General features: G+C 43.0%; 1 protein-coding gene and 1 non-coding gene across 2 annotated transcripts; one reads left to right on the top strand and one right to left on the bottom strand.

Annotated features, from left to right (window-relative positions):
- Window positions 1-2,331: 2,331 nt before the first annotated feature.
- On the top strand, window positions 2,332-2,883 carry LOC130712469 (uncharacterized). The gene has a single exon (XM_057562301.1). It carries the CDS (start codon window positions 2,332-2,334, stop codon window positions 2,881-2,883), a length of 552 nt encoding a protein of 183 aa, XP_057418284.1.
- Window positions 2,884-15,259: 12,376 nt separating this feature from the next.
- Window positions 15,260-15,366, bottom strand: LOC130716472 (small nucleolar RNA R71). The gene has a single exon (XR_009012083.1). It is a non-coding gene; the product is annotated as a small nucleolar RNA R71 (small nucleolar RNA).
- Between the last annotated feature and the right edge of the window lie 10,187 nt (window positions 15,367-25,553).

A 25,553-nucleotide genomic window follows, 5' to 3' on the forward strand; every position in this document is an offset into this window, starting at 1 on the left:
AGGAGGGAGATTGAGACAATGGTGATGGAAGAACTTGCCAGAACAACGACGGCGAGGTATGGTCTCGAAGAGGGGGTTTCGTCGTAGTTCCTAGAGGCGAGGAGACCATTCACAACGGTAGGAAGCTTGATGAAGCTCATGTGATGAAGCAGAGTAAAATCAACCAAAACAACAATACTTAGTTGGCATAAAGGGGAAAAGTGTGAACTTGAAGTCCTTCCTGTTCATGGAAGACCCATCACCACCACGACCTTCTCTTTCTGATCCCGATCAAACCACGAGCCATCTGAAGGAACCACCACCACCATCATACTCCACTCGTCGTCCGCAACAAAACCCCTAAGTCAGATAGTCGTTCTGCCACCAGATGCCACCGGCACCTGTAAATGGTTTTTCCGATCGATTCCTTCGGTCTTTGAAGAAACGAACACCACCACGATGATCCCCACCACGAGGAGAAGAGGTTCCAACCCTCGTTTCTTCTATGGCGACTTCGCCGCCGTTAGCCGATGGTGGTGGGTGGGTTCTGGGTGGTGGTGGTGGAGTGGAGAGAGGTTGGTGATGGTGGGTTCATTGTTGCAACTTGCAACCTAGATCCAATTAACATAATTGTTTTTGTCAAGTTAATTGTTTTGATTAAGAAATATAATTTTTATTTTTGAAAAAAAGGGAAATCTATTGTAGTGGGTCAAATGATGGTTGTGTAACCTTACACTACCTATTTCCTTGTGCATAATAAACACACCCTTCTTGTTCATACACTTTAAGGGCCCGTTTGATACACTGTATTAGGCATGATAGTATAAACTTATACAATACATTATGGACTTATCCATTGTTTGGGGCTCACATTGTAATGTATATGCTTATACATCAATCCTCTCTTATACATTAAAATGATAGATTATTTAGTCCACCCTAGAGATGATGGATAAGGCATGATAAGAGTGTGATGTATAAACTGCTTGAATATATTTAATCAACTGTCATCGCCACCACCGTCCACCACCACCACCGTCGTTGCCACCACCACCATGATCCACCCCCGCCACCATCGTTGATACCGTCATCGTTATCACCACTACTACCACCATCACCACTCTCCACTGCCGCCACCACCCTCCCCCACCATCGCCGCCACCTCCAAGTCGCCACCACCCTCCACCATCACCTCAACCACCGCTACTTCCACCACCACCTCCCTCCATCGCCATCCTCCACCGCCACCGCCACCGCCACCGCCACCGCCACCCTTTACCACCTCCACCGCCACCACTATGCTCCACCACTGCCACCATCGTTGATACCGTCACTATAAGTACCACCACCACCACACCACCACCACCACCCTCTACCACCAACGCCACCACCACCCTTCACTGCCACTGTCGCCACCACCCTCCACTGCCACTGTCGCCACCACCCTCCACCACTGCCACCATCGTCGCTACCACCACTACTACCACCACCACTATCACCATCATCAACTTCAAATACCACCACCACCACCACCACTGGTACTCCACCAAATTATATAGTGTACGACCAAACACTGTATAGTATTAAAAATTTATCAGGCATTATGCTATCAGGTCTAATACAATCAGGCCTTATACTATCAGGTCTTATACTATACAACATACCAAACGAGCACGTAATTTTCGGGATCATGTCCATGTGAACTGTTTCCCAATGATTCACGTTCATTTTAATAAAATAATGAACTGGGCGAGGCCCCAGGGTCCCTCGCCCAGGAAACCTGACCATGGGCGGGGAACGCACCATGATCTTGGGCCTCCCTTCCCGAGGCCCAACTGGCCCACTTGGGTAAGTTAGAGGCGTCAAAGCCCAACGCCACCTCTATAAATAGGAGGGAAATACCAATTGTAAAGGACTTTTAGCTCATTCGGAATAATAATAGCATGGAAATTCAGTTCCATTTTCTCTCTCTAAGCGGTTAGAGCTTCTCTCTCTAAGCATTCTCATACTTTGGATACTACCTTCCCTCTCTATGTTCTAAGCATTCTCATACTTTGGGTACTACCTTCCCCGCACACCGCGAGGTTGGATAGACATCGTCGTGCAGAAGCACGTCGAGCGTTAAGTGGCGACTTGAAGATGCAAAATGAGTGTTTACATGAGCAGTTGAGTTACTATCACCTCCGATAGTGGAATCATGAGGAGGAGGAAGCTGCGGCTACGGCCGGAACCAAGCCTTTCTCAGCGGCAGTACGAGAGGTGATTGTACCGAACGACATGATGAGCCTCGTGTTGGAGGCGTACGACGGACAAACCAGTCCAAAGAATCATTTGTCTCGTTTTGAGGCGAAGATGGCGAAGTACGCAGTTTCCGACGCTGTAAAATGCAGGATGTTTCCATCAACGTTTCGAGGCGTGGCAAAGGAATGGTTCACGAATCTGCCTCCAGGATCCATAGCTAAGTTCTGTGATTTCTCATCAGAATTCCTTGACCATTTCTCTTCAAGGACGGTCGAGGATCTATTTGATACTCGGCAGGAGGAATGTGAAACCTTGGAACAATATGTGAGACGATACAGTGCCATATCCACGAGGTTCAAGGAATTGCAGCCACGCGTATGCGTGTGCGCTTTCAAAGGCGGTTTGGCCCGGGGAGAATTTTATTACGAGCTGAGTAGGGAGCTGGCATGCTCAATGATGGAAGTCCGCGCCCGAGCGCAGTACTACATCTTAAAAGAGGAAATTGAAGCACACAAGAGGAAGGGCGAGCGAACAGCAAAGGTAACTGTGGCAAGGGAAAGGGTACAGGGCAAGGAAACGAGTCGCGAGCACGGGTCCATACAAGCTGGCCGATTCATAAAGAAGAAAAAAAGGGAAATTACTCCGCTTGAGAATGGGGAATAGGACACACTGGTGCTCGCGCCGAGAAGAGAATGTAAGCCAGCGAATGAGGTCGCGAGGATGCTCAAACAAGGAGCTAGCAAAGTTACTTCTCGAGGCAGAAATTGAAGATATGAACGGAGTCGGCGAGCGTAGAAAGGACCCCAGAAATGAGGCGGGGAGTTCGTTGAGGTGGTGTGAATACCACAACTTAGAGGGCCATAACACCACCGACTGTTTCATGCTGAAGGGTCAAATCAGACGGTTGATCGGGGCGAGACGTCCGCAAGCGGCGAATAGACAGAAATTTGAAGAAGCTAACAACGGCGAGGGCGAAGGAACGGTTGAGGCAACGAACATAATCGCTGAAGGTTTCGAAGTTTGCAACGACGTATCGGCGGCGGGCCAGGAGACAATGGGGGCGACAACATCAGTACAGGTATATTCAGAACCATTTGGGTGCCCACATCCAGACATAGTGATATCGACCGCAGATTTCGAGGGAATCAAGCCCCATACGGACGATCCGGTAGTGGTAATGGTACAAATAAGAGGTTTCAATGTACATAGGGTGCTTTTAGACCAGGGCAGCTCGGCGGATATAATCTATGAGGACGCATTCAGACAGATGGGGCTGACGGACAAGGATTTAAGGCCATACGCGGGAAGTTTGGTAGGTTTCTCCAGGAAACAAGTTCAGGTACGGGGCTACGTAGAGTTGGATACAGTTTTCGGAGTGGGCGAGGACGCCGAGCTCTTGAGGATAAAATATCTGGTCCTACAAGTCGCGGAAGCTTATAACATCATCATAGGGCGAGGTACCTTAAATCGCCTCCATGCAGTGATATCTACGGCCCACCTTGCGGTAAAATATCCCCTACTTTGCGGGAGGATAGGAAAACTGGCAGTAGACCAAAAGGAGGCGAGGAAGTGCCATAGCCATTGCCTCAACCTGTATGGCAGAAAAGGAGCTGGCGACGGACACAGGTGCCACGAGATAGGGACGTCTGAAGGCGGTGAAGGCGAACAGGAGCGTATGGGAGTGCAAAGCCAGAACGACGGCGACGAAAGGAAGGGGAAGAATCCCGTAGGATAAGATGAGGCAAGCTCTACACTAAAAAAGGTAATGAGTGGTATGACGAGGACGAGGACATGAGCGCTACCAATAGAGGAATATTGGAAATCGAACCCAGATTCACCAAGGACCAAGAACAACGCTTGAGTGAACTCGTAGAAGAGAACGTTGACCTCTTCAATTGGGGGAAGAGAGTAACTGTTTGTGGGGAGCCACCTGCATTTGCTTGGCCCCCTCGAAAGGTAGGAAAGGGAGAAACTCATCAACATACCAGAAATGAAGGAAAGGAAAGAGCACAAAGAAGGGATAACAAGAGGGAGGCCGAGCAACAAAGAGATGGGGACCGAAGACCAACCAAGTCAGCTCGGCCCGCCAATCGCGAGGAAGACCAGGGACAGATCCCTCGCCATGGCAAGGAAGGCAAAGAGGGCGAGGAAGACAAGATGCTGGGAGTAATACTTTGATTGAAAAGCAAGGACGAAAATAAAGATGCACTCTTTTTCTCCAACACGGGAGTTTTTTAACGAGGCATCCCTTGATGTAAAACTTAAACAAATCAAATACAAAAGGATATTCTTAGCAATACTCCTAACTATCGAAATGAGACGACAGCCTGGTGGGAAAAATTCCCTGAAGGTGGCGATACCAACACGACCTTGATGTCCGGAAAGTCCGGCGCTGACTGTAGCCTCTGTAGGCGACGTGTGCGGATGAGCTTCCCGCCGCCACCCATTGGTGGTGTGCGCGAATAAGGTCTTTATCCAAAGAACCTCCCCGAGATATGAGAGAGTCGAGTCTTCCCGAAATGCTAGAAACATTTTTAACAAGACCAAAAGTCTCGGGTAAACTCATATGGCCATTGGGCCCCGAGCAACTGTAAGTCCCCATCTAATAAGGCTGGAGGAGCTGCACCTGCTCTTACGGGAAATATTGGTGCGAACAAAAAGCCTCGGTAAAATACCGAGCGAAAGTCCTAGTTACACGTAGCACACTCTCGAAAAATTACTCACGCAAAACTAGGAGGCTAGCACTGAAAACACGTGGTAAACGGCGACGAACAAAGGCGAAGATAAGTGGCGGGCCGCTTGCCTCGCCCGCTTAACTATCCTTCGCTCATTTAATTATTCATTCATTCCTTTGTTTATCTATTTATATTGAGGCGATTTACTACCTCAATTATTTGTTTGCTCGTATCTTCATAATAGTGCACGACAGAACAATTCGGGAAACAAAAATTTTATTCAAATACTTGACTTAATGCATTTAAAAGGGAAGGTCTCTCCTCATTTTCCTACATTCTTTGCGCTGCTCTGTCCTCTCAAGCTCCAACCGGTGTTGCCTGTACTCTAAGTTGCAGAGTTTTCGGCTCAGCTCTTGCTTCTTAGGACCTTCTTCCACCGTCTCCAGAGCTGTTATCACCGTTTCTTTCTCCTCTAGCAGATCCAGCTCCCGCCGGCAGAGCTCTTGAATTTCCTCCACGAAGCAGATAAAATCCCGGAGGATAGAATCCATCTTGGGACTCAGATCCATTCCCAACAGTTTGTTGGTCAGGTCGTAGACGCTGGGATCTTCCGGATGCCTGATGTTGATGAGGAGGTCTTCGTCAAAGGCCTTCTTCCTGAGCTCTTCCAGACAAGCAATATGGGAAGCCATTTCCTTGATGTTTTGGAAAGCAGACGAAATGTAAAGATTGTTGCGTTTTGGTTCTTGTTTATAAGCCAGTTCGGTTTTCGTGAGTTTTTGCTGGAGCAGTTTCTCGAGGAGTTTTTCTTAGAAAAAGAGCGACTTGCAATAAAGGCTTGAACGTTCGTGGCCGGTGGTCAACGGTAAACCGTTGGAACATTCCGCATGGTTCATTCCCTGGCGGGAGGCGTACAATTGAAACTCATAGCAAAAGCAGTAAAAACTTGGGGTTCTCATTAAAAAGAAGGAAGTTCAGTTTAAAAAAGGGGAGACCCTCGGTACAAAGATGGCAAAGATAATCTAAGGACTCCTAACATGTGGAGTTGGTTCTACGTGCTCTTTTGTCAAGAAGCGCTCGGCGACGAAGCCTGGAGGATTGTCGGGCCCGACCAATCTTGTGGGAGTCACCCTCTTGAATGCTCCCATCAGGCTGAGGTCAATCAGAGGATGGAGATGTTCGACTTGGGCTTGGCGAGGAAAAAGCCTCGGCCACGTTCGGAAACAGCAGCAACGGCAGCCTCTGACCTCAATCTCTCTTCTAAGGCCTTTGCCTCAAGATGAGCTTGAGTCTTCGCGGAGGATAGAAGGTCGTCTTTCTTCGCCAGGTCAGATCGAAGGTTGTCAAGGTCGGCCTCCATCAAAGCTATTTGGTCTGCTTTTGCGCTCGATTCTAGCTGCGCCTCTTGCCGCAGCTCTGCAAGAGTTTTCTCCAATTCAGAAAATCCTCCTATCGCGGAACTCCAAGCTAACTTCAGTACGAGCGGGCTGCTCGGCTAGTTCTTTGGAAAAGGAGTCTTCCTTGGCGGTCAGTTTAGCGGCAAGCACTATGCGATCCTCAGCAAGTTGAGAATTGAGAGCGCGGAGGCGCGCCACTTCGGATCGTAATTCGTCAGCATCCTGGGCGGAGCGCCTATAGCAGTAGAGCGCGCGGAGAACTCCCGCCACAGCCCCTTCAGAGACATTATCCAAGCCACGCTGCTTAACAACTTCATCCATTCACGCCATTTGGGCTGGTGTCAAAGTTAGAGAACGCGGGAATCCCCGACTCACAGACCCTGAGGAGATAGTGGAAGTATGAACAGGTGGAGGAGGGGCGTTGGCGGAAGATGTCAGGTTTGGACCAAGCGGCGACGAGATAATACGTTGCGGGGAGGGCTGGTTAGATACACGATAGAAATAAAAGAAGCTCGAAGGTTCAGGTTCCTGGTGAATCGCGTCGTAGAGAATCTCGAAACACCGGAGGAAGGCCCAACTGTTGGGATGAAGTTGACTAGGAGCCACATTGATATTGTGAAGAACGGAGCAGATAAAAGGAGAAAAAGGAAATTTAATCTTCAAACTTGTGAACATATACCCATACACATAAAAGAAGTGAGGATCACCCACGGAGCCGTCTTGAGGGCGGAGCCAAGGGCGTTCAAGGGGTAAGCAGGCACGGAAACATAGAAGCTCGTCAAGAGGTTTCTCATGACAAAGTCCGCCGGATTCTGAGGAAATCTCCCAAATGGATGACTTATTTTCCAAACTTGACCGTTGGTTAGGTATTGTTCCGGCGGGCAAGGCCCTCACGGCGGGAGCACTCAAATATTCCCAAGTCCTCATTCGGAAGGCAATAACTTCTTTTTCTTCAAGAGGGATGCCTCCTGGAGGGGGCGGGGGAACGGGAGGAACACACCGTAGAGGGGTGGCCGCGACGACATTACGTTTGGGATTTTCAGTCTGACGCTTTGAAGTCATGGCAGAGGGATTGCAAGGAACAAAGGTAATTCTGACACTGGACAAGTTTGCGCGAGAGTAAAGGAGTAAAGATTTGTAAGTCGCAAAGGAACGGAAGGAATGAGTAGGACAATGTTGTTATAAGCGGGGAGCGACGTGTGGAGGACAACGTGTAGGAAGAAGTTGTGGACGGTTACCGAGGGATGTGGAGGAAAAAGAGAGGCTGTGCCCCATGACGTCAGGAAATGACATGATTGTGGTTGCGAAATTCTGGGGAGTGAGAAAGACGCATTAAATGAAAAGCTGCAACGGTTGCTGCCTATTGGTTGAAATTCAAATTGTCAAAGAAGTGATGTGATTGGAAGGAACATGTCAAATGTAACGCCCCGATTTCTCGAGTGTCACACAATAACCAATTAATCCAATTTGTTGATTCAATTATTAATCTTGAATTAATGACAAAAGTTCTAATATTGCGAAACTCTTAAAAACTATACCAAATTAACTTGCGGAATACATAAAAGCCAATGCGAACTCAAATTCATTAAACAACGGAAATGTATAAAATATTTATCCCAAAAGAAACCTCGTTATAAATTATATTAAGTGGAAGGAAAATATCCAACTGAAAGGTAAACTAAATAGTTCAACGCCCACCCGATACTCTCAACCCAAAAGAAGAAGTACAAGTCACTCAACCCAACCCTAGTAATTCCGGAGCATGTCCTCCATGAAGTCTTCAAGTCCACATAGATGCCCCCTTGACCATTCTGGAAATGCCGCTTGGTCCTTGCAGTGAAGCTCCGGGACCACAGCTCATCGTCAGATGGGTTAATCTCATTCCAAGGATCGTCGGTCACCTTGGGAAGCTCTTCCTCTGACTCTAGTTCGGACTCCATCATCGAGGCTCAACTTCCAGGAAGTCACCATGATCGTAGCCAACACCATCTACCCCCCACATATAACAAATAAACAAGTAGCGCAAGGGTCAGGTCGACAGAAATAATAATAACAAAATCGACAGTACACAATATAAGTCTGTTATATGTCTTTTATGGGATAAAGTCAGTTAGTCAGTTACTAACGAAATCTCACATCACATAACCCACCAAACCTTCCTTGGCCAATCACATACATCCGCAGATGTACAAATCACGTGAAGCTGCAATACTTCACAAAATCTCATGGTGACCGCAGTCAACCAAATCACGTGGAGCCGCAATGATCCACAAAATTCTCCCTCGCGTGCAAGCCAATCGTTCTCATGGACCATAGTCTACACCGACCTATGTTCCACTAATCACATTTTCACTTTTTACTTGCAAGCGAGTTATTTCTCTTTCTCTTATATTGAGGCTCTAAGTCAAGTCTTCCTAGAGTCTTTTATTATCTTCACAACACTAAAGATAGCAACACAACATTCACAGTGCACAAAAGGGGATTACGGCTAGGTGAGCGACCCTTTTGTACAAATAACCAATTAAACAGTGTGAAATCATTTAAGAATAGCCATATACATAAAAACATGCATATTATGTCACAACAGCACCACAAGGCAAGTACCAAGGGTCATGAAATCAAGTTTAACAACATATAACTCACAACATCTCCTAAACACATGTTCCTAAACAAAACTTCAAAACATTTTCGCAACTCAACATATTGGCAGCAGAAACAACTTTCACAAAAACAGAGCCACTGAATGTATCTTTCAACCAAAAATCACGTATGATACCTTTCTGGAAAGCTATTTTAAATATCTACAACTCTCTAGTTAAAGACTCGTTCATTTGAGCCCCATAATTCGGTGATATTAGGCCTTAAAGCTTACTGTCCGGAACAGGAAAGACAGCAGGTGTAACAGTTACTAAAAACAACCCCCAGATCACATTACTAAACCAAAAATTATGATTTTTATATTTCTGGAAATATATTTTGAAAATCTACAACTTTCATTTTAATCACTTTTTCATTTGACGACCATAAACAGGTAAAAAGGGGCTCTGAAGTCCGCTGTCCAGTACAGGAAACTGGCAGCGAAACTCCCACCTCTAGTTTAAGCTATAAACCATTTCAGCCCAAGGCTTTAAGCTATGTTCCAGCAATAAAAATCAAATCACATAGGTCTCATATCATAATAGTACAGCAAGCAAACCTTCAACCCAAACCCTCATGCAAACCCTCAAAAATCAAGATTCTTCACAACCAAACATAGCAACAAGTCCCTAACAAACTACCCAAGTCCTAGGACCAGCCCTTACCTTGTTTTAAAGCTTGAAAATAGAAAGAAAGAAGATGGTTCTCCTGCTGTCCAAACCTCCTTGCCTTGCTCTCGGTCTCTCCCTCTTCCACTCGCGATCTCTCTCCCTCTCGCAAGCTCTCTCTCGCACGCGCGTCGTGAGTGGTGGTGGCGGCTTGGGCGGCGGCGCTCCTATTCTCTCTCAAGCTCTCTCTTCTCTCTTTTCCTCTGGTTTTAACGTGAAATAGTGTGGGTGCAACTTCTGTTTTCTGATTCTTAGAAAATAGGGTTTTCCCCCCTCGTGACTAAACCCATGCAAACCAACATGTGGGCTAGGGTTTGGCTTTTACCTTTTTAAGCCCAAACCATTTAAACATATGGCCCACTAATTAACCCTAATCAGGTCTGAACATAATTAAAACTCAACTATTTTTAATTAAAAATCCAACCAAATTCGGAATAAAAATAAAAACACATTAATGAATTCGCTGGCACTTTACAGCCAGAACCCTGCTCGGTAAAATTCAAATATCGCGATCTACAGATATCGGAATGACCTGATTACACTTCGAGAATTTTCTACAATTAAAGGGCTACAACTATTATGAAGGAAGGTTTCCCAAATGAGGTCGTTAAGACCCTCTAAAAATTCACACAAGTTGACAAGCGTAATCTGTCAAAACTCAAACTTAGCCAAAAGTCTCATTTTATTCAATCTATCACTTAAGCATTACATAGGTAAGTCTTGTTATGTTATGTAGTCTATTTGTAGTCCCACATCGCTTATGTAGTCTATTTGTAAGTCCCACGTTGCTTAGAATAAGGAAGAGGTTGACTTACTCCTACTATATATATGCATCTCATTGTAAGCATTATACACACCAAAGAAATATTACTACCTAGTGTAGCCGTGGACGTAGGTACACACATTGTGTTCCGAACCACGTTAAAAACTCCTGTGTTATATTTCTTTCTCTCTTCTCTCTTTTCTATTATTTCTCCCAACAACTGGTATCAAGAGCTTTAGGTTCGTGGGATAGATCCTCAGTGTAGAGGAAGAAGTGGGAGCAATGGCGCTAGAAGAAGGGAAGGTGAAGATCGAGAGGTTCGATGGCAGAGACTTCAGGTTTTGGAAGATGCAGATGGAGGACTATCTGTACCAAAAGAAGTTGTATCAACCCTTGACAGGGAAGAAGCCAAACGACATGAAGCAGGAAGACTGGGATCTGTTAGATCAACAGGCCCTTGGTGTGATCAGATTGACGTTATCCAAAAATGTTGCCTTCAACATTGTGAATGAGAAGACTACTGAAGATCTGATGAAGGCATTATCAAATATGTACGAGAAGACATCTGCCGCCAATAAAGTACATCTGATACGACGTCTATTCAATCTCAGAATGGGAGAAGGTAACTCTGTAACTGAAAACATTAATAGCTTTAATACAATTATTTCGCAGTTATCGTCAGTGAAGATTACCTTTGACGACGAATTGATGGCCTTGAGTCTGTTACAATCCTTACCGGATAGTTGGGCTGCAACTGTCACTACGGTTAGTAACTCCGCAAAGGATAACAAGCTGAAGTTTGATGACATCAGAGACCTGATCTTAAGCGAAGATATTCGTAGGAAAGATTCAGGAGAGTCTTCAAACACTTCCGGTTCAGCATTGAATACTGAAAGTAGAGGAAGAAGTAGCCAGAAGAGTCACAATCAAAGCCAAGGCCGAGGCAGATCAAAATCAAGAGGCAGAAGTCAGACAAGAGTCAGGAATGACATCACTTGCTGGAATTGTGACAGAAAAGGTCACTTCACCAATCAATGCAAAGCCCCAAGGAAGAAGAAAAATTACCAAAAGAGGCAATATGATGATGAATCTGCTAATGCAGCAACTGAGGAAGTAGCAGACGCATTAATTTGCAGCTTGGATAGTCTTGTTGATTCATGGGTTATTGATTCAGGACATCTTTTCATACTATTCCTTCAAAAGAATTATTATCTAACTATATATGTGGAAAGTTTGGAAAGGTTTATCTTGCAGATGGAAAACCACTTGATATTGTGGGAAGAGGTGATATTGATATCAGATCCTCTAATGGAACTCTCTGGACATTGCATAATGTCAGACATGTCCCTGGAATAAAGAGAAATTTGATCTCTATAGGCCAGTTGGATGATGAGGGTTATCACACCACTTTTGGGGGTGGAGCTTGGAAGGTGACGAAAGGCAATCTGGTTGTAGCTCGAGGAAAGAAACGAGGCTCCCTTTATATGGTTGCAGAGGAGGACATGATAGCAGTAACTGAAGCTGTCAATAGCTCATCTATATGGCATCAAAGACTTGGACACATGAGTGAAAAAGGAATGAAGATCATGGCATCAAAGGGTAAGGTGTCAAATTTGAAGCATGTTGATCTTGGTGTTTATGAGCATTGCATTTTGGGGAAACAGAGAAAGGTAAGCTTCTCAAAAGCAAGCAGGAAATCAAAATCAGAAAAGCTCGAATTGGTGCATACAGATGTGTGGGGTCCAGCCCCAGTGAAATCTCTTGGAGGTTCACGCTATTATGTCACCTTTATAGATGACTCAACAAGAAAGGTATGGGTTTATTTTCTTAAAAATAAATCTGATGTGTTTTCTGTGTTTAAAGGGTGGAAAACAGAAGTTGAAAATCAGACAGGCTTGAAGATTAAGAGTCTGAAATCTGATAATGGCGGGGAGTATGACAGCCAGGAGTTCAAAAAGTTTTGTTCAGAAAATGGGATCAGAATGATCAAGACAATACCAGGTACACCTGAGCAAAATGGTGTCGCGGAAAGAATGAACAGGACCTTGAACGAAAGGGCTAGATGTATGCGAATCCAGTCCGGGTTGCCAAAAATGTTTTGGGCAGATGCCATTAATACAACAGCTTACCTGATAAATCGAGGACCATCTGTTCCCTTGGATTATCAGTTGCCTGAAGAGGTATGGTCTAGAAAGGAGGTAAGTCTTTGACATTTGAAAGTCTTCGGTTGTGTCTCTTATGTTCTTATAGACTCCGATAGGAGAGACAAATTGGACCCCAAGGCCATAAAATGTTTCTTTATTGGTTATGGGTCTGATATGTATGGCTACAGGTTTTGGGATGAACAAAACAGGAAAATCATTAGAAGCAGAAATGTTACTTTTAATGAAAGTGTGCTTTATAAAGACAGGTCTTCTGCAGAATCTATGAGTTCAAGTAAACAATTGGAACTTTCTGAAAGAGTGGCATTGGAAGAAATTTCAGAAAGTGATGTAGCCAAAAGAAACCAGATTAATCATGAGAACGAGGATGATGAGGTAGAAGTTGAGCTGGAACAAGAGCCAACAACAATAATTGAAACTCCTATAACTCAAGTGAGGAGATCTACAAGAACGCCGAAAGCACCACAAAGGTATTCTCCTTCGTTGAATTATCTGTTGTTAACTGATGCTGGAGAGTCAGAATATTTTGGTGAAGCCATGTAGGGGAATGACTCTATCAAGTGGGAGCTAGCAATGAAAGACGAGATGATGTCCCTTCCGAAGAATGTAACATGGTCTTTGACCAAGTTACCAGAAGGAAAGAAAGCTCTACAGAACAGATGGGTCTATAGACTGAAGGAAGAATCTGATGGCAGCAGAAGGTACAAGGCAAGATGATGACCCTATTTTAGTAGTGTTTTTAGGGTCATTTCTTTGTTTGTTTTGAGTCTTTCTGTTGAGTCTCATGTAGTGTTTCATGCATTCTCATGCATTTTTATTCTTTTCTTTAGTTTTTATTTCGTTTTGGTGATTTAGTAGTTTTATAGGTAGTTTTCTTGCATTTTGAGTAAAGTTTAGGACTTGCATGGTTTTGTTGTGTTTTATGAAGGACTTCTTGTGCTAATGAGCTCTTGGAGCTTCTAGAATCTTCCTTGTCTTGTTGGTTAGGTTTGAAGTGCAAAAACTGAAGGAGAGAGAAGGCCAAGAAGCATGGAATTGATGAAGAACTTAAAGAGAATTGAAAAGAGGAGTTTCAGAAGCCAAAAAGTCTTTTTCAGGCGAGCTTGAGCGCCTAGGCGCTGGGAGTGGGCACCTAGGCGCCAATAGGGTCAGAGAGCATGTTTTTCAACATGCAATTGGCGCTCAGGCGCTCTGAATTGGCGCCTGAGCGCCCAGTTTCGTTTGTTTTGCCTATAAATAAGGCTTAGGCCAATTTCCTTGATACATTTTGGACATTTTACTCATTTTTGATCAAGTTTGAGAGCTGAGGAGAACTTTGGAGCCAAGGGAGGCTTCCAACTTGTATTTCTTCTCAGGTTTTCTTTACATTTCCTTTATGAATTCACTAGCCATGAGTGGCTAGTCTACTTTTTGCTTTGGGTTAAGAGATTCTATGAAATTTTAGTTTGTCAAATCCTATCTCTATGCATGAGTCTTGATTCAATCTTGTATTTCAATTCCTTATTGCATGTTTAGCTTTGGTGCACCTCTGCTATAGGCTAGATTATAATTGAATGGAAATTTGTTATGATCTAGGGACATGAATTGGAATAGATCCTTCTATACTTGCTTCTAGAAATAGAGTGAGGGTAGGGTTTTGTTGGCCTGAACATACATGCTCTTTTACCTCTTATGAATGTTTAAGTACACAAGGAATTGGGCTTATCTTTCAGTTTGAGAGAATTACTTTTGTGAGGAATCAACTAGTAAGTACATAGGCTATAACAACAAGAGATAAATCAAGATATCACATGCATAGGATAGGTGGACTAAAATGGATTAGATGATCAAAAGCCCAAGGCAATTTTCCATCATTGTTATTTACATCATTTTCAACATTGCTCTTTTGCAAATCTTTTGTTACAATCAACCAAAACCAATTTCTGAATTTTACTGTTTTAAGAACGTGCAAACTCTAGACTTAAATCAACAATTCTCACTCACAATCCCTGTGGTTCGATATTTTAAAACCCGGAGGTATTCGTACACTTGCGAATTGACCAATAAGTTTTTGGCGCCGTTGCCGGGGATTGTTTGTGGTTTTCGGTTTAAGTTAAAGAGTTTGTTTGTTTGTTTTACTAAGCATTGCATTGAATAGGTGTTACTAACCTTTTCTCTGTTTTTGTGATTTCAGTTTATGCACAGTAGGCTTGGCACAGATCCATTGCTGTTTGATCCGGAGCCTGAACGTACTCTTCGCCGTCGTTGAGCCCAACAAAGGCTTGAAGCCATGGCTGCTCAAATGACGGAAAAGGAGATGCAAGCCCACATAGAAGAAAGAGTGAATGAGGCTCTTGCTCAAAGACTTCAAGAGCAAGAATTGGAGAATGCCAATCGTTCTCTCAGAGACCTCACCTCGGCTGCCATGAGCTACGATTATCCGGGCAGCATAGTTTCCCCCGATGGCACGGGAAATTTTGAGCTGAGGCCGGCATTCATTAATTTGGTGAGCCAAAATCAGTATGGTGGAGGTGCTCTCGAAGATCCTCATGCACACATGGAGCGGTTTATCCGCAATTGCAACACCTACAGAGTTCAGAATGTTTCAGCGGACACCATCCGCTTGAGTTTATTCCCTTTTTCATTGAGGGATACTGCTGAAGAGTGGTTGAATTCACAGCCCCAAGGTAGCATTACATCTTGGGAAGACTTGGCTGAGAAGTTCACCACAAGGTTTGTTCCAAGAGCCCTCTTGAGAAAGCTCAAGAATGACATCATGACTTTTACTCAATCCACCGATGAGAATCTCTATGAAGCTTGGGAGAGGTTCAAGAAGCTCTTGAGGAGGTGTCCTCAACATAACCTTACTCAAGCTGAGCAAGTAGCAAAGTTCTATGATGGTCTCCAATATTCTTCGAGGTTTGGTTTGGATGCAGCTTCAAGTGGAGAGTTCGATGCCTTACTTCCACAAGTGGGGTATGAGCTGATTGAAAAGATGGCTATAAGAGCCATGAACTCTAGTAATGATTGCCAAGCCCGAAGAGGAGTCCTTGAGGTTGAAGCTTATGATCAACTTATGGCCTCCAACAAGCAACTCTCCAAGCAAATGAATGAGATTCAAAATCAAATGAAGACTACCAAGATTGGTGGTCGAGTTGCCAAGGTGGAGTGTGTGACTTGCGGAGGGCCACATGACAGCGAAGAATGCACAGAGACTAGACCGGAGGAGGAAGTGAAGGCTATGGGTCAAGCTCGGAATGACCCATTTTCAAATACTTACAATCCAGGATGGAGAAATCACCCTAATTTTTCTTGGAGGCAAGGTAATAATGGGCAAGGAAATGGCTTTCAATGACAATTTCCTAGCCAAGGATTTCAAGGCCAAAGGTCAAGACAACCTCAAGAGCGAGGAGAAGGTGAAGGTAGTGGTTCCAAGAAGAGCTTAGAAGAGTTGGTGGAAACTTTCATCAACCGGACGGAGAACAATTACAAGAATCAAGAGGCGGCTATCAAGAATCTTGAGAATCAATTTGGCTAGCTGGCCAAGCAAATAGCTGAGAGACCTCAAGGTAAATTTCCTTCCGACACTATCCCCAATCCTAAGCAAGAAAATGCCTCTGTTGTAGCCACTAGAAGTGGGAGAGTGATGAGTGAGTCGAAGAAAAAAACAGAGGGAGAAAAGAGAGAGGAAATAGTGGGAGGAGAAGTAGTTGTGCCTATTAAGGTGAGAGAGGAAGTTGATCTTACTCCTGAAACTAGCAAGGTTCCGTTTCCTAAAGCATTGGCTAAGAAGAGCTTAGATAAAAAGTTTTCAAAATTTGTTGATGTTTTCAAAAAGCTCCACATTAGTATTCCTTTTGCCGATGCTTTGGAACAAATGCCTATATATGCTAAGTTTATGAAGGATATTCTGCATAAGAGAAGAAGATTGAAGGGAGTAGATGAGACGGTGTTGATGACGGAGGAATGTAGTGCCATTTTGCAGCGGAAGATGCCTAAGAAAAGAAGGGACCCCGGAAGTTTCACTATTCCGATAGAAATTGAAGGCATGGCGGACGTGGAAGCCTTGTGTGATCTTGGAGCGAGCATCAATTTGATGCCGCTCACCATGTTTGAGAGGCTTAACCTAGGAGAGGTTACCCCAACCATGCTCTCCTTGCAAATGGCGGATCGATCCCTTAAGACTCCATATGGGATTGTGGAGGATGTAATGGTGCAGGTGGACAAGTATGTGTTCCCCGTGGATTTTGTTGTGCTTGATATGGAGGAGGATGAGAAGATTCCTCTCATTCTTGGTCGACCTTTCTTAGCTACTGGTAGAGCTAAGATTGACGTTGACAAGGGTCACCTCGTTCTCCGTGTTGGTAAGGAAAAGGTACGGTTTTCTGTTTTTAATCCTATGATTGAGACTAACCATGACAATGATTTTGTCTGTGATGTGATTCGAAGCAGGTCAAAGGTTTCAGAAGAGACCCCCAAAGTTAATGCCCAAATTGATGAGTTTCATCCGGCTCTCATCAAGCTTGTTAATGGTAACAAGTATGGGGGTCCAAGTATGAGAACTTACATGCTCATATGGTGAAGTTTACCCAAGCTAGGACCCTTGCTAAGATTGAGGGCGTTTCAAGTGATGAAGTGAAGATTAAACTCTTCCCTCATTCTTTGACAAGGGAGGCTAGAGCTTGGTTCGATGAGCAAGAGGACATTGCCTCATGGGAGGATTTACTCCAGAGGTTTTGTGCAAGGTTTCTTCCTTGCACTTGTGGTAAGTTAATCAATGGAAAGGAATTTCCTTCCTAACACCATCGGAAGGAGAGTCAACCTAGGACTATAACCTAGGGCTAAATGGGAGACAACCCATTCTCTTAATTTTGTTATTTTCTATCTTTTAATTTTGTAGTATTTTAGGTGTTTAATTTCAAAAAAAAAAGGAAAAAAAAAGTGAAATTTTTGTGAAAGAACTGGGTTGAGCGCCTAGGCGCCAATTCATGGACGCCTAGGCGCCAATTAGTGGCAGAGGCACTGCCTCTGGCACTGGTGTGAGCGCCTGAGCGTTCCCCTCGAGCGCTCAAGCGCTCCTGTTCGTGTTTTTGCTTACATTTTGGGTTTTAAAACCCCAACCTTCATGGACGCCTAGGCGTCCATGAATTGGCAGAGGCACTGCCTCTGGCACTGGTGTGAGCGCTTGAGCGTTCCCCTCGAGCGCTCAAGCGCTCCTGTTCGTGTTTTTGCTTACATTTTGGGTTTTAAAACCCCAACCTTTCATTTTTCCCACTCTTAACTCTCATTCTCCCATAAAAAACGCACCCCACTCTCTCCATACCCCATTTCTACTTCTCATTTCTCACTTGCACACACATTGGCTCTTCCTTCTACTTCAAAGTTCTGCATTGCATCAAGTCTATTCCACTTGCACCCACTCACTCTCAAGTCAAGGTAAGTTCCATTTTCCACTTCCCTTCATCATGGTTCATGAGTTTTGCAATGCATGCTTCTTTTGGGTAAGGGTGAGTGAATTTGTGCTAGTGCAAGTTGGGTTTGGGATGTGTATGTTCATATTGGGTTGATTTTGTGCTTAATTAGAAAGGGGTTGTAAGTTTGTGAGGAATGGGTAGTTAGGATTTTGTGGATTAGTTTAGTTTAGCATTTGCTTATAAGGTGTTTGATAGAATGCCTCAATGGGTTCTCTTAGTCGATTTTTGGCAAGTGCTTGTGGTAGTCTTTCTCTCTTTGCCAAAATCACTAAGAGACTTGTTGGGTGCTCTTAGGTTGTTCTATTTTTGTTTTTGTACAAAGTTTCTTCTTTTTTTTTTTTTTTTTGAACTAACATTTCTAACATTTGTGGCTTGTGTATGGGCTAACAACTTTGCAGATGCCTGTGAAAAGAGCAAGAACCAACACAAGAGCTGTAGCTTCTTCCTCCACCTCCCGGAGTTTTGATCGCTCCCGCTTCCTATCAGCGATTAAGTAGGAGTTTTACCGAGCTTACCTAGCACACAAGGAGTGTGTGAAGGAGCGGGGAGTTTTGTATCGGGAGGGAAGAAGAGACCTCTTGGGCATGCAAGAAGCCATGGAGATTAGGAGGTGGAAGAATTGGGTCAACCCCATTCCATTTGCTTGTGAAGTCATGGTTAGGGAGTTCTACGCGAATACCTACTGTGACAATCAAGAGGACAGGTCCAGGCCACCGGTGAATTCATCTTGGTTCAGGGGAGATGTGATTGACTACAATTCAGCAGTCATTCGCAGGCATCTTGGTCTCCTCATGGAGGACCAAGAGAAGGAGTTTTTCCCCGAGAAGGCCACTTATCATGAGCTCTTAGAGGAGACGTCACCAGAGATCTTGGAAGACATGAAGGCAGTGATTGTTAGGCCTAGGCGGGACTGGGAAGCAGTTGAAGATGAGATCATTTTTGTGAGAAGGAAGGATATGACACCGCTGGCTAGAGTTTGGGCTGAATTTTTGCAGGATTCCCTCATTCCTAGCTCTAACAAATCTGAAGTTAGAGAGGTTACATTGGTTGCTATCTATTGCATCGTGAGAGGCCATCCTATGGACGTGGCCACCATCATTGCTGGTCGAATTTATTCCCTCTACAACAGGAGTAAAGACAAGCATCGGCCCATCTTTCCTCACTTGATTTGCTCTTTCCTCATTATGCATTTTGAGTAAAGTTTAAGACTTGCATGGTTTTGTTGTGTTTTATGAAGGACTTCTTGTGCTAATGAGCTCTTGGAGCTTCTAGAATCTTCCTTGTCTTGTTGGTTAGGTTTGGAGTGCAGAAACTGAAGGAGAGAGAAGGCCAAGAAGCATGGAATTGATGAAGAACTTAAAGAGAATTGAAAAGAGGAGTTTCAGAAGCCAAAAAGTCTTTTTCAGGCGAGCTTGAGCGCCTAGGCGCTGGGAGTGGGCGCCTAGGCGCCAATAGGGTCAGAGAGCATGTTTTTCAACATGCAATTGGCGCTCAGGCGCTCTGAATTGGCGCCTGAGCGCCCAGTTTCGTTTGTTTTGCCTATAAATAAGGCTTAGGCCAATTTCCTTGATACATTTTGGACATTTTACTCATTTTTGATCAAGTTTGAGAGCTGAGGAGAACTTTGGGGCCAAGGGAGGCTTCCAACTTGTATTTCTTCTCAGGTTTTCTTTACATTTCCTTTATGAATTCACTAGCCATGAGTGGCTAGTTTACTTTTTGCTTTGGGTTAAGAGATTCTATGAAATTTTAGTTTGTCAAATCCTATCTCTATGCATGAGTCTTGATTCAATCTTGTATTTCAATTCCTTATTGCATGTTTAGCTTTGGTGCACCTCTGCTATAGGCTAGATTATAATTGAATGGAAATTTGTTATGATCTAGGGACATGAATTGGAATAGATCCTTCTATACTTGCTTCTAGGAATAGAGTGAGGGTAGGGTTTTGTTGGCCTGAACATACATGCTCTTTTACCCCTTATGAATGTTTAAGTACACAAGGAATTGGGCTTATCTTTCAGTTTGAGAGAATTACTTTTGTGAGGAATCAACTAGTAAGTACATAGGCTATAACAACAAGAGATAAATCAAGATATCACATGCATAGGATAGGTGGACTAAAATGGATTAGATGATCAAAATCCCAAGGCAATTTTCCATCATTGTTATTTACATCATTTTCAACATTGCTCTTTTGCAAATCTTTTGTTACAATCAACCAAAACCAATTTCTGGATTTTACTGTTTTAAGAACGTGCAAACTCTAGACTTCAATCAACAATTCTCACTCACAATCCCTGTGGTTCGATATTTTAAAACCCGGAGGTATTCGTACACTTGCGAATTGACCAACACAAGACTTGTAGTGAAAGGGTTTCAGCAGAAGCAAGGAATTGACTTCACGGAGATTTTTTCTCCAGTTGTCAAAATGACCACTATAAGAGTTATCCTGAGTATTTTAGCTGCCGAGAATCTTCACTTGGAGTAGTTAGATGTTAAAACTTCATTCCTACATGGTGATTTGGAAGATGAGATTTATATGACACAACCTGAAGGTTTTGAAGTTCCAGGCACGAAGATTCTTGTATGCAAGCTTCACAAAAGCTTGTACGGTCTGAAACAGGCACCGAGACAGTGGTACAAGAAGTTTAATGAGTTTATGAGCAACTCAGGTTTTAATAGATGTGACATGGATCATTGTTGCTATGTTAAGAAATTTGCTGACAGTTATATTATTCTTGCTTTGTATGTTGATGACATGTTGATAGCAGGATCAAATATGACTGAAATTAACAGGTTGAAGCAACAGATGTCAGAAAACTTTGAGATGAAGGATCTTGGTCCAGCCAAACAAATCCTTGGTATGAGGATTTCCAGAAATAGATCAGAAGGTGTTCTGAAGTTGTCCCAAGAGAAATATGTTGAAAAATTACTGGACAGATTCAATGTTGGAGATGCCAATACCAGAAGCACCCCTTTGGGAAATCACTTAAAGTTTTCAAAGAAGCAGTCCCCACAAACAGATGAAGAAGAAAGTTACATGTCAACAGTTCCTTATGCATCTGCAGTAGGGAGCTTGATGTATGCTATGGTTTGTACAAGACCTGATATAGCATATGTTGTGGGAGTTGTCAGCAGATTCATGTCAAATCCTGGGAAGGAGCATAAGGAAGGTGTAAAGTGGATACTGAGATATCTGAAGGATTCTTCAAGAATGTGTCTATGCTTTAGAAGAAATGATCTCACTTTACAGGGGTTTTCTGATGCTGATCTAGGAGGAGACTCAGATGGTGGAAAAAGCACCACAGGTTATATTTTCACCTTAGGAGGAACTGCTGTGAGTTGGAAGTCTAAACTTCAAAATAGAGTTGCTCTCTCAACCACTGAATCAGAATATGTTGCCATTTCAGAAGCAGCCAAGGAGATGATATGGTTGAAGAATTTTCTCAAAGAATTGGGAAAAGAACAAGATGTTCCTCCATTGTTTAGTGACAGTCAAAGTGCTATTTGCCTTGCAAAAAATCCTGTCTTTCACTCCAGATGCAAGCACATACAGATGAAGTATCATTTCATCAGAGAACTTATCAATGATGAAGAATTATCTCTGTTGAAGATCTTAGGATCAGAGAATCCAGCTGATATGTTGACCAAGACTGTTACAGCTGATAAGCTGAGGCTTTGCATTGCCTCAGCTGGCCTTCGAGGATAATTGAAGACGAAGGCGCTACACTAGGTGGAGAGCAAATTAGCTTATTGCTTACAAGAAGTTACTACAATTAGACTCCAAGTGGGAGAATTGTTATGTTATGTAGTCTATTTGTAGTCCCACATCGCTTATGTAGTCTATTTGTAAGTCCCATGTTGCTTAGAATAAGGAGGAGGTTGACTTAATCCTACTATACATAAGCACCTCATTGTAAGCATTATACACACCAAAAAAATATTACTACCTAGTGTAGCGGTGGACGTAGGTACACACATTGTGTTCCGAACCACGTTAAAAACTCCTGTGTTATATTTCTTTCTCTCTTCTCTCTTTTCTATTATTGCTCCCAACAAGTCTAGGGTCTTACATCAAAGGTAGCGGTAGAGATTTTTTGGATTCACTAACCCCAGCGTCACTTCAAGGCTTAACGCGTAGGATGAACGCAACACGCAGCGGAGTATCATGATTCAAGGCACATGCATAGCTATGTTGAGGTGGGCGGGCTAGAAGCCTTCGCCACAAGCCTGCTTGTGGACTTGGATCGCCCGAAAGAGGAGGGCATGGCTGGAGATCCAAAGTGTTGATTACAAAGGCTTATTTATCAGGCCATGTTGGCCATTGTTCTTCACTTTTAGATTTTTAAGGTTTTTCTTAGGTCTTAGTCAGGATTCTTGGGAATTTCACCTTGTTTCTTGCTTAAAGACACACTTAGCTCTCATGCTTCGAGTTCGATGTCTTGTGGACTTGTGGACTGGGCGAGGCCCTAGGGTCCCTCGCCCAGGAAACCTGACCTTGGGCGGGGAACGCACCATGATCTTGGGCCTCCCTTCCCGAGGCCCAACTGGCCCACTTGGGTAAGTTAGAGGTGTCAAAGCCCAACGCCACCTCTATAAATAGGAGGGAAATACCAATTGTAAATGACTTTTAGCTCATTCGGAATAATAATAGCATGGAAATTCAGTTACATTTTCTCTCTCTAAGCGGTTAGAGCTTCTCTCTCTAAGCATTCTCATACTTTGGGTACTACCTTCCCTCTCTATGTTCTAGCACGGAACAAATAATAATATTAATTATAACAGATTATGATAAAATTTTAATTTGTTTTAATTTTAGTCCCTCTACATATTCCACGTGGAATAAAAATAATTAAAAATCGGAAAAAAATATCATGTCACCAATTACCTACATGCTGGCGGCACACATTCGCGGTCAAAATGGTCAATGACGAAAATCAAACGGTTTACTAAGTTAAGAAATTGAAACCATCAAAATTTTAATACACTAACGAAATCCAAAGTTCATGTGTTCTCTACTGAACATTTTAAGTTTTCAACACAATTGGTTCTTGACATGGCATGAGAGCCTCTATGACCAAGTGTACAGGAGATCGATCCTTGTAGAAATATATATATGAAACTATTCATGTTTCCATGTAAATCGTCGTTTTATACCAACCAGTGGAAGAAATTACGACAGTTTTCCAAACTGCCATTCATGTAATTTAGGACGGTCGAAATCTCCGTAATGTGAAAAAATTGATCGTCACAAGTTTTTTTTCGTGTTGCTTCATTATCCCCTCGACCTATTTCCAAGAACCAACAACACAAAAACCACAACATTCACCAATTGGCAATTGCATTAACCAATAAAAAGAAAAAAGAAAATGTTATTGGGAAGAAAAACCCGAAAGTAGCATTCTTGCGCTTTTCTTCGATGAGGTTGCAGAGCATGACTGTCGGAATCACCAAGCTCAGGTAGGATAGAGAGAAAAATGTTGAAAACATAAATGGGGGAACAAGAGAGTACAAAGGAGGAGGACGAGGAGGGAGGTCTTGCAAGATATATACTCCTGCAAGATATAATTTAAAAACAATCATTTTGTGAGTTATATATTATTTTGAGTGAGCCTGCTTGAGTTGAAAGTTTTTTTCAAATAGTAATAATTTTGTGAATTTTCATGATTGTTTACGATACACATTTTTTTGTGATTTTCAAATATTGATGATTATTCTAAAAATCCGAACACATGATAGCATCATAGAGAAACTTGTTCTGAGTCGTAGAACTTTGAATTAATTTGTCTTCTTTGACTTAACAAAAACATGTAACGTGAAGCAAGCTAGTATAAAGTTGATTTATATTTGATATAATATTGTGTTGGGATTGAAATGTTTAATGTGGAAAATTTCTCCATAATGAGTAGCAATTTTGAATTCATTGTAATTTGAATTTTCTATCATTAAAATGCTATCGTGATCATATTATAAAGTGAAATTCTGGTTCACGCAGGACAGATGTCAAACACTATGTCTATAACAACGCATATAACATGCACGAGATAAATCACAACAACAACATGGTGCAACGTCACCTACATATGAGGGCTTCCACCCGAGAAAGGAAATCCAATCTCAATAGTATTGGTACACCCGGTCTTAGATGAAAAAACCATGTTCAAAATCTTCCTACCTAACACTACCGTGTATTTCTACTTATTACTCCATGATGTAAGATCAAGGTTTGATCAGTGGTTGCATCTCTATGTTTTGATGATTACAATTAAGGTTTGTGATGATGAACAATTGTGGTACCCTAACGTTTGTCTTTTTAAGTTGTGACAAACAGGTTCTGAATCTGACCCAAGCCTATTCATTCAGAAGAAGAAGAACCAAGGGTTACTAAAAAGAGAGCTCATTAACCTACCATGTTCGTTCTGAACAGTGACAAATACTTCAGAAGCTCTGAAGATGGAAGCTCTCAAGAAGATCTGAAGAACTCAAGTCAGAAGTTCTGAAGACCAGATGTTCCAGTGGAACGGTCCAGAAGCAGAAGACTCAAGTTCTGAAGACCTGCAAGAAGTTGGTTCTGAAGGTCCAAGCTATTCTAGCTCTGACGTTCAGAAGTTCTGAGGAACTCGTTCAGTAGCAGAAGTTGCATGGTCAGAAGAATTCAAGCTTCAATATGACGATGATCAGAAGCTTCATCAACGTTCATCTGAAGCTTCTTCATCTCAAGTCAACTGGTGAAAGGACAGGTCGCTATCACAGTACAACGTCGTACAAGTCTCAGTCTGTCCGCCACCTACCTTGTACAGCCTAGCAGTATGATATTACAGAATTGCCACTCCAACGGATATAACCCTAGCAACGGCTACATCACAAGTCTTGGAGTATATAAAGGCTGAAGAAAGAAGAAAGAAAATAAGAAACCTTGCTAAAAAATATTCAACACAAACGAACCATTCTCTTAGCATTATGTCTTCACTGTTCTTAAACATCTGAGTTTACTATTCGCTTGTTAGAAGCACTCATTGTAAACCCGAAACCTTTTACATCATATTGTAAAGTTCATCAAGAGACCAAGGTTGGTCGGATCTTGAGAGGACTGAATCAAGGTTGATTCAGTATTTAGCTAGTCTTAAGAGGATCGGTAGATCAGCTTCTTAAGAGGATACTAGTGAGAAAATCAGTGTACTGTTAGTCACTTAGCAGATTGCAAAGTGCAGTTGTAACACTCATTGATTTTAGTGGATTGCCTTCATCAGAAGAAGGAAGAAATCACCTTCACAGGTCGACTGGATTAGCTTGAGCTTTTATCTCAAGTGAACCAGGATAAAATACTCGTGTGCTTTTCTTCCTATCTTTCAGCACTTAGTTTTTATCCTTGAGTTTTGAAAAGGCCAAAAAGTATACCCAAGATTCAAAAACTCTATTCAAACCCCCCTTTCTAGTGTTTTTCGCACCTTCAATTGGTATCAGAGCTCCGGTTCTGATTTTAACACCTAACAGTGTTCAGTGATCCAGAACCTTGTGTGAAAAACAAACAATGGCCCAAGCCAATACTTCCGCTGACAACAACAATAACAACAATCA

Source organism: Lotus japonicus, chromosome 4 (assembly GCF_012489685.1).
Source record: "Lotus japonicus ecotype B-129 chromosome 4, LjGifu_v1.2".
NCBI classification, from domain to species: domain Eukaryota; kingdom Viridiplantae; phylum Streptophyta; class Magnoliopsida; order Fabales; family Fabaceae; genus Lotus; species Lotus japonicus.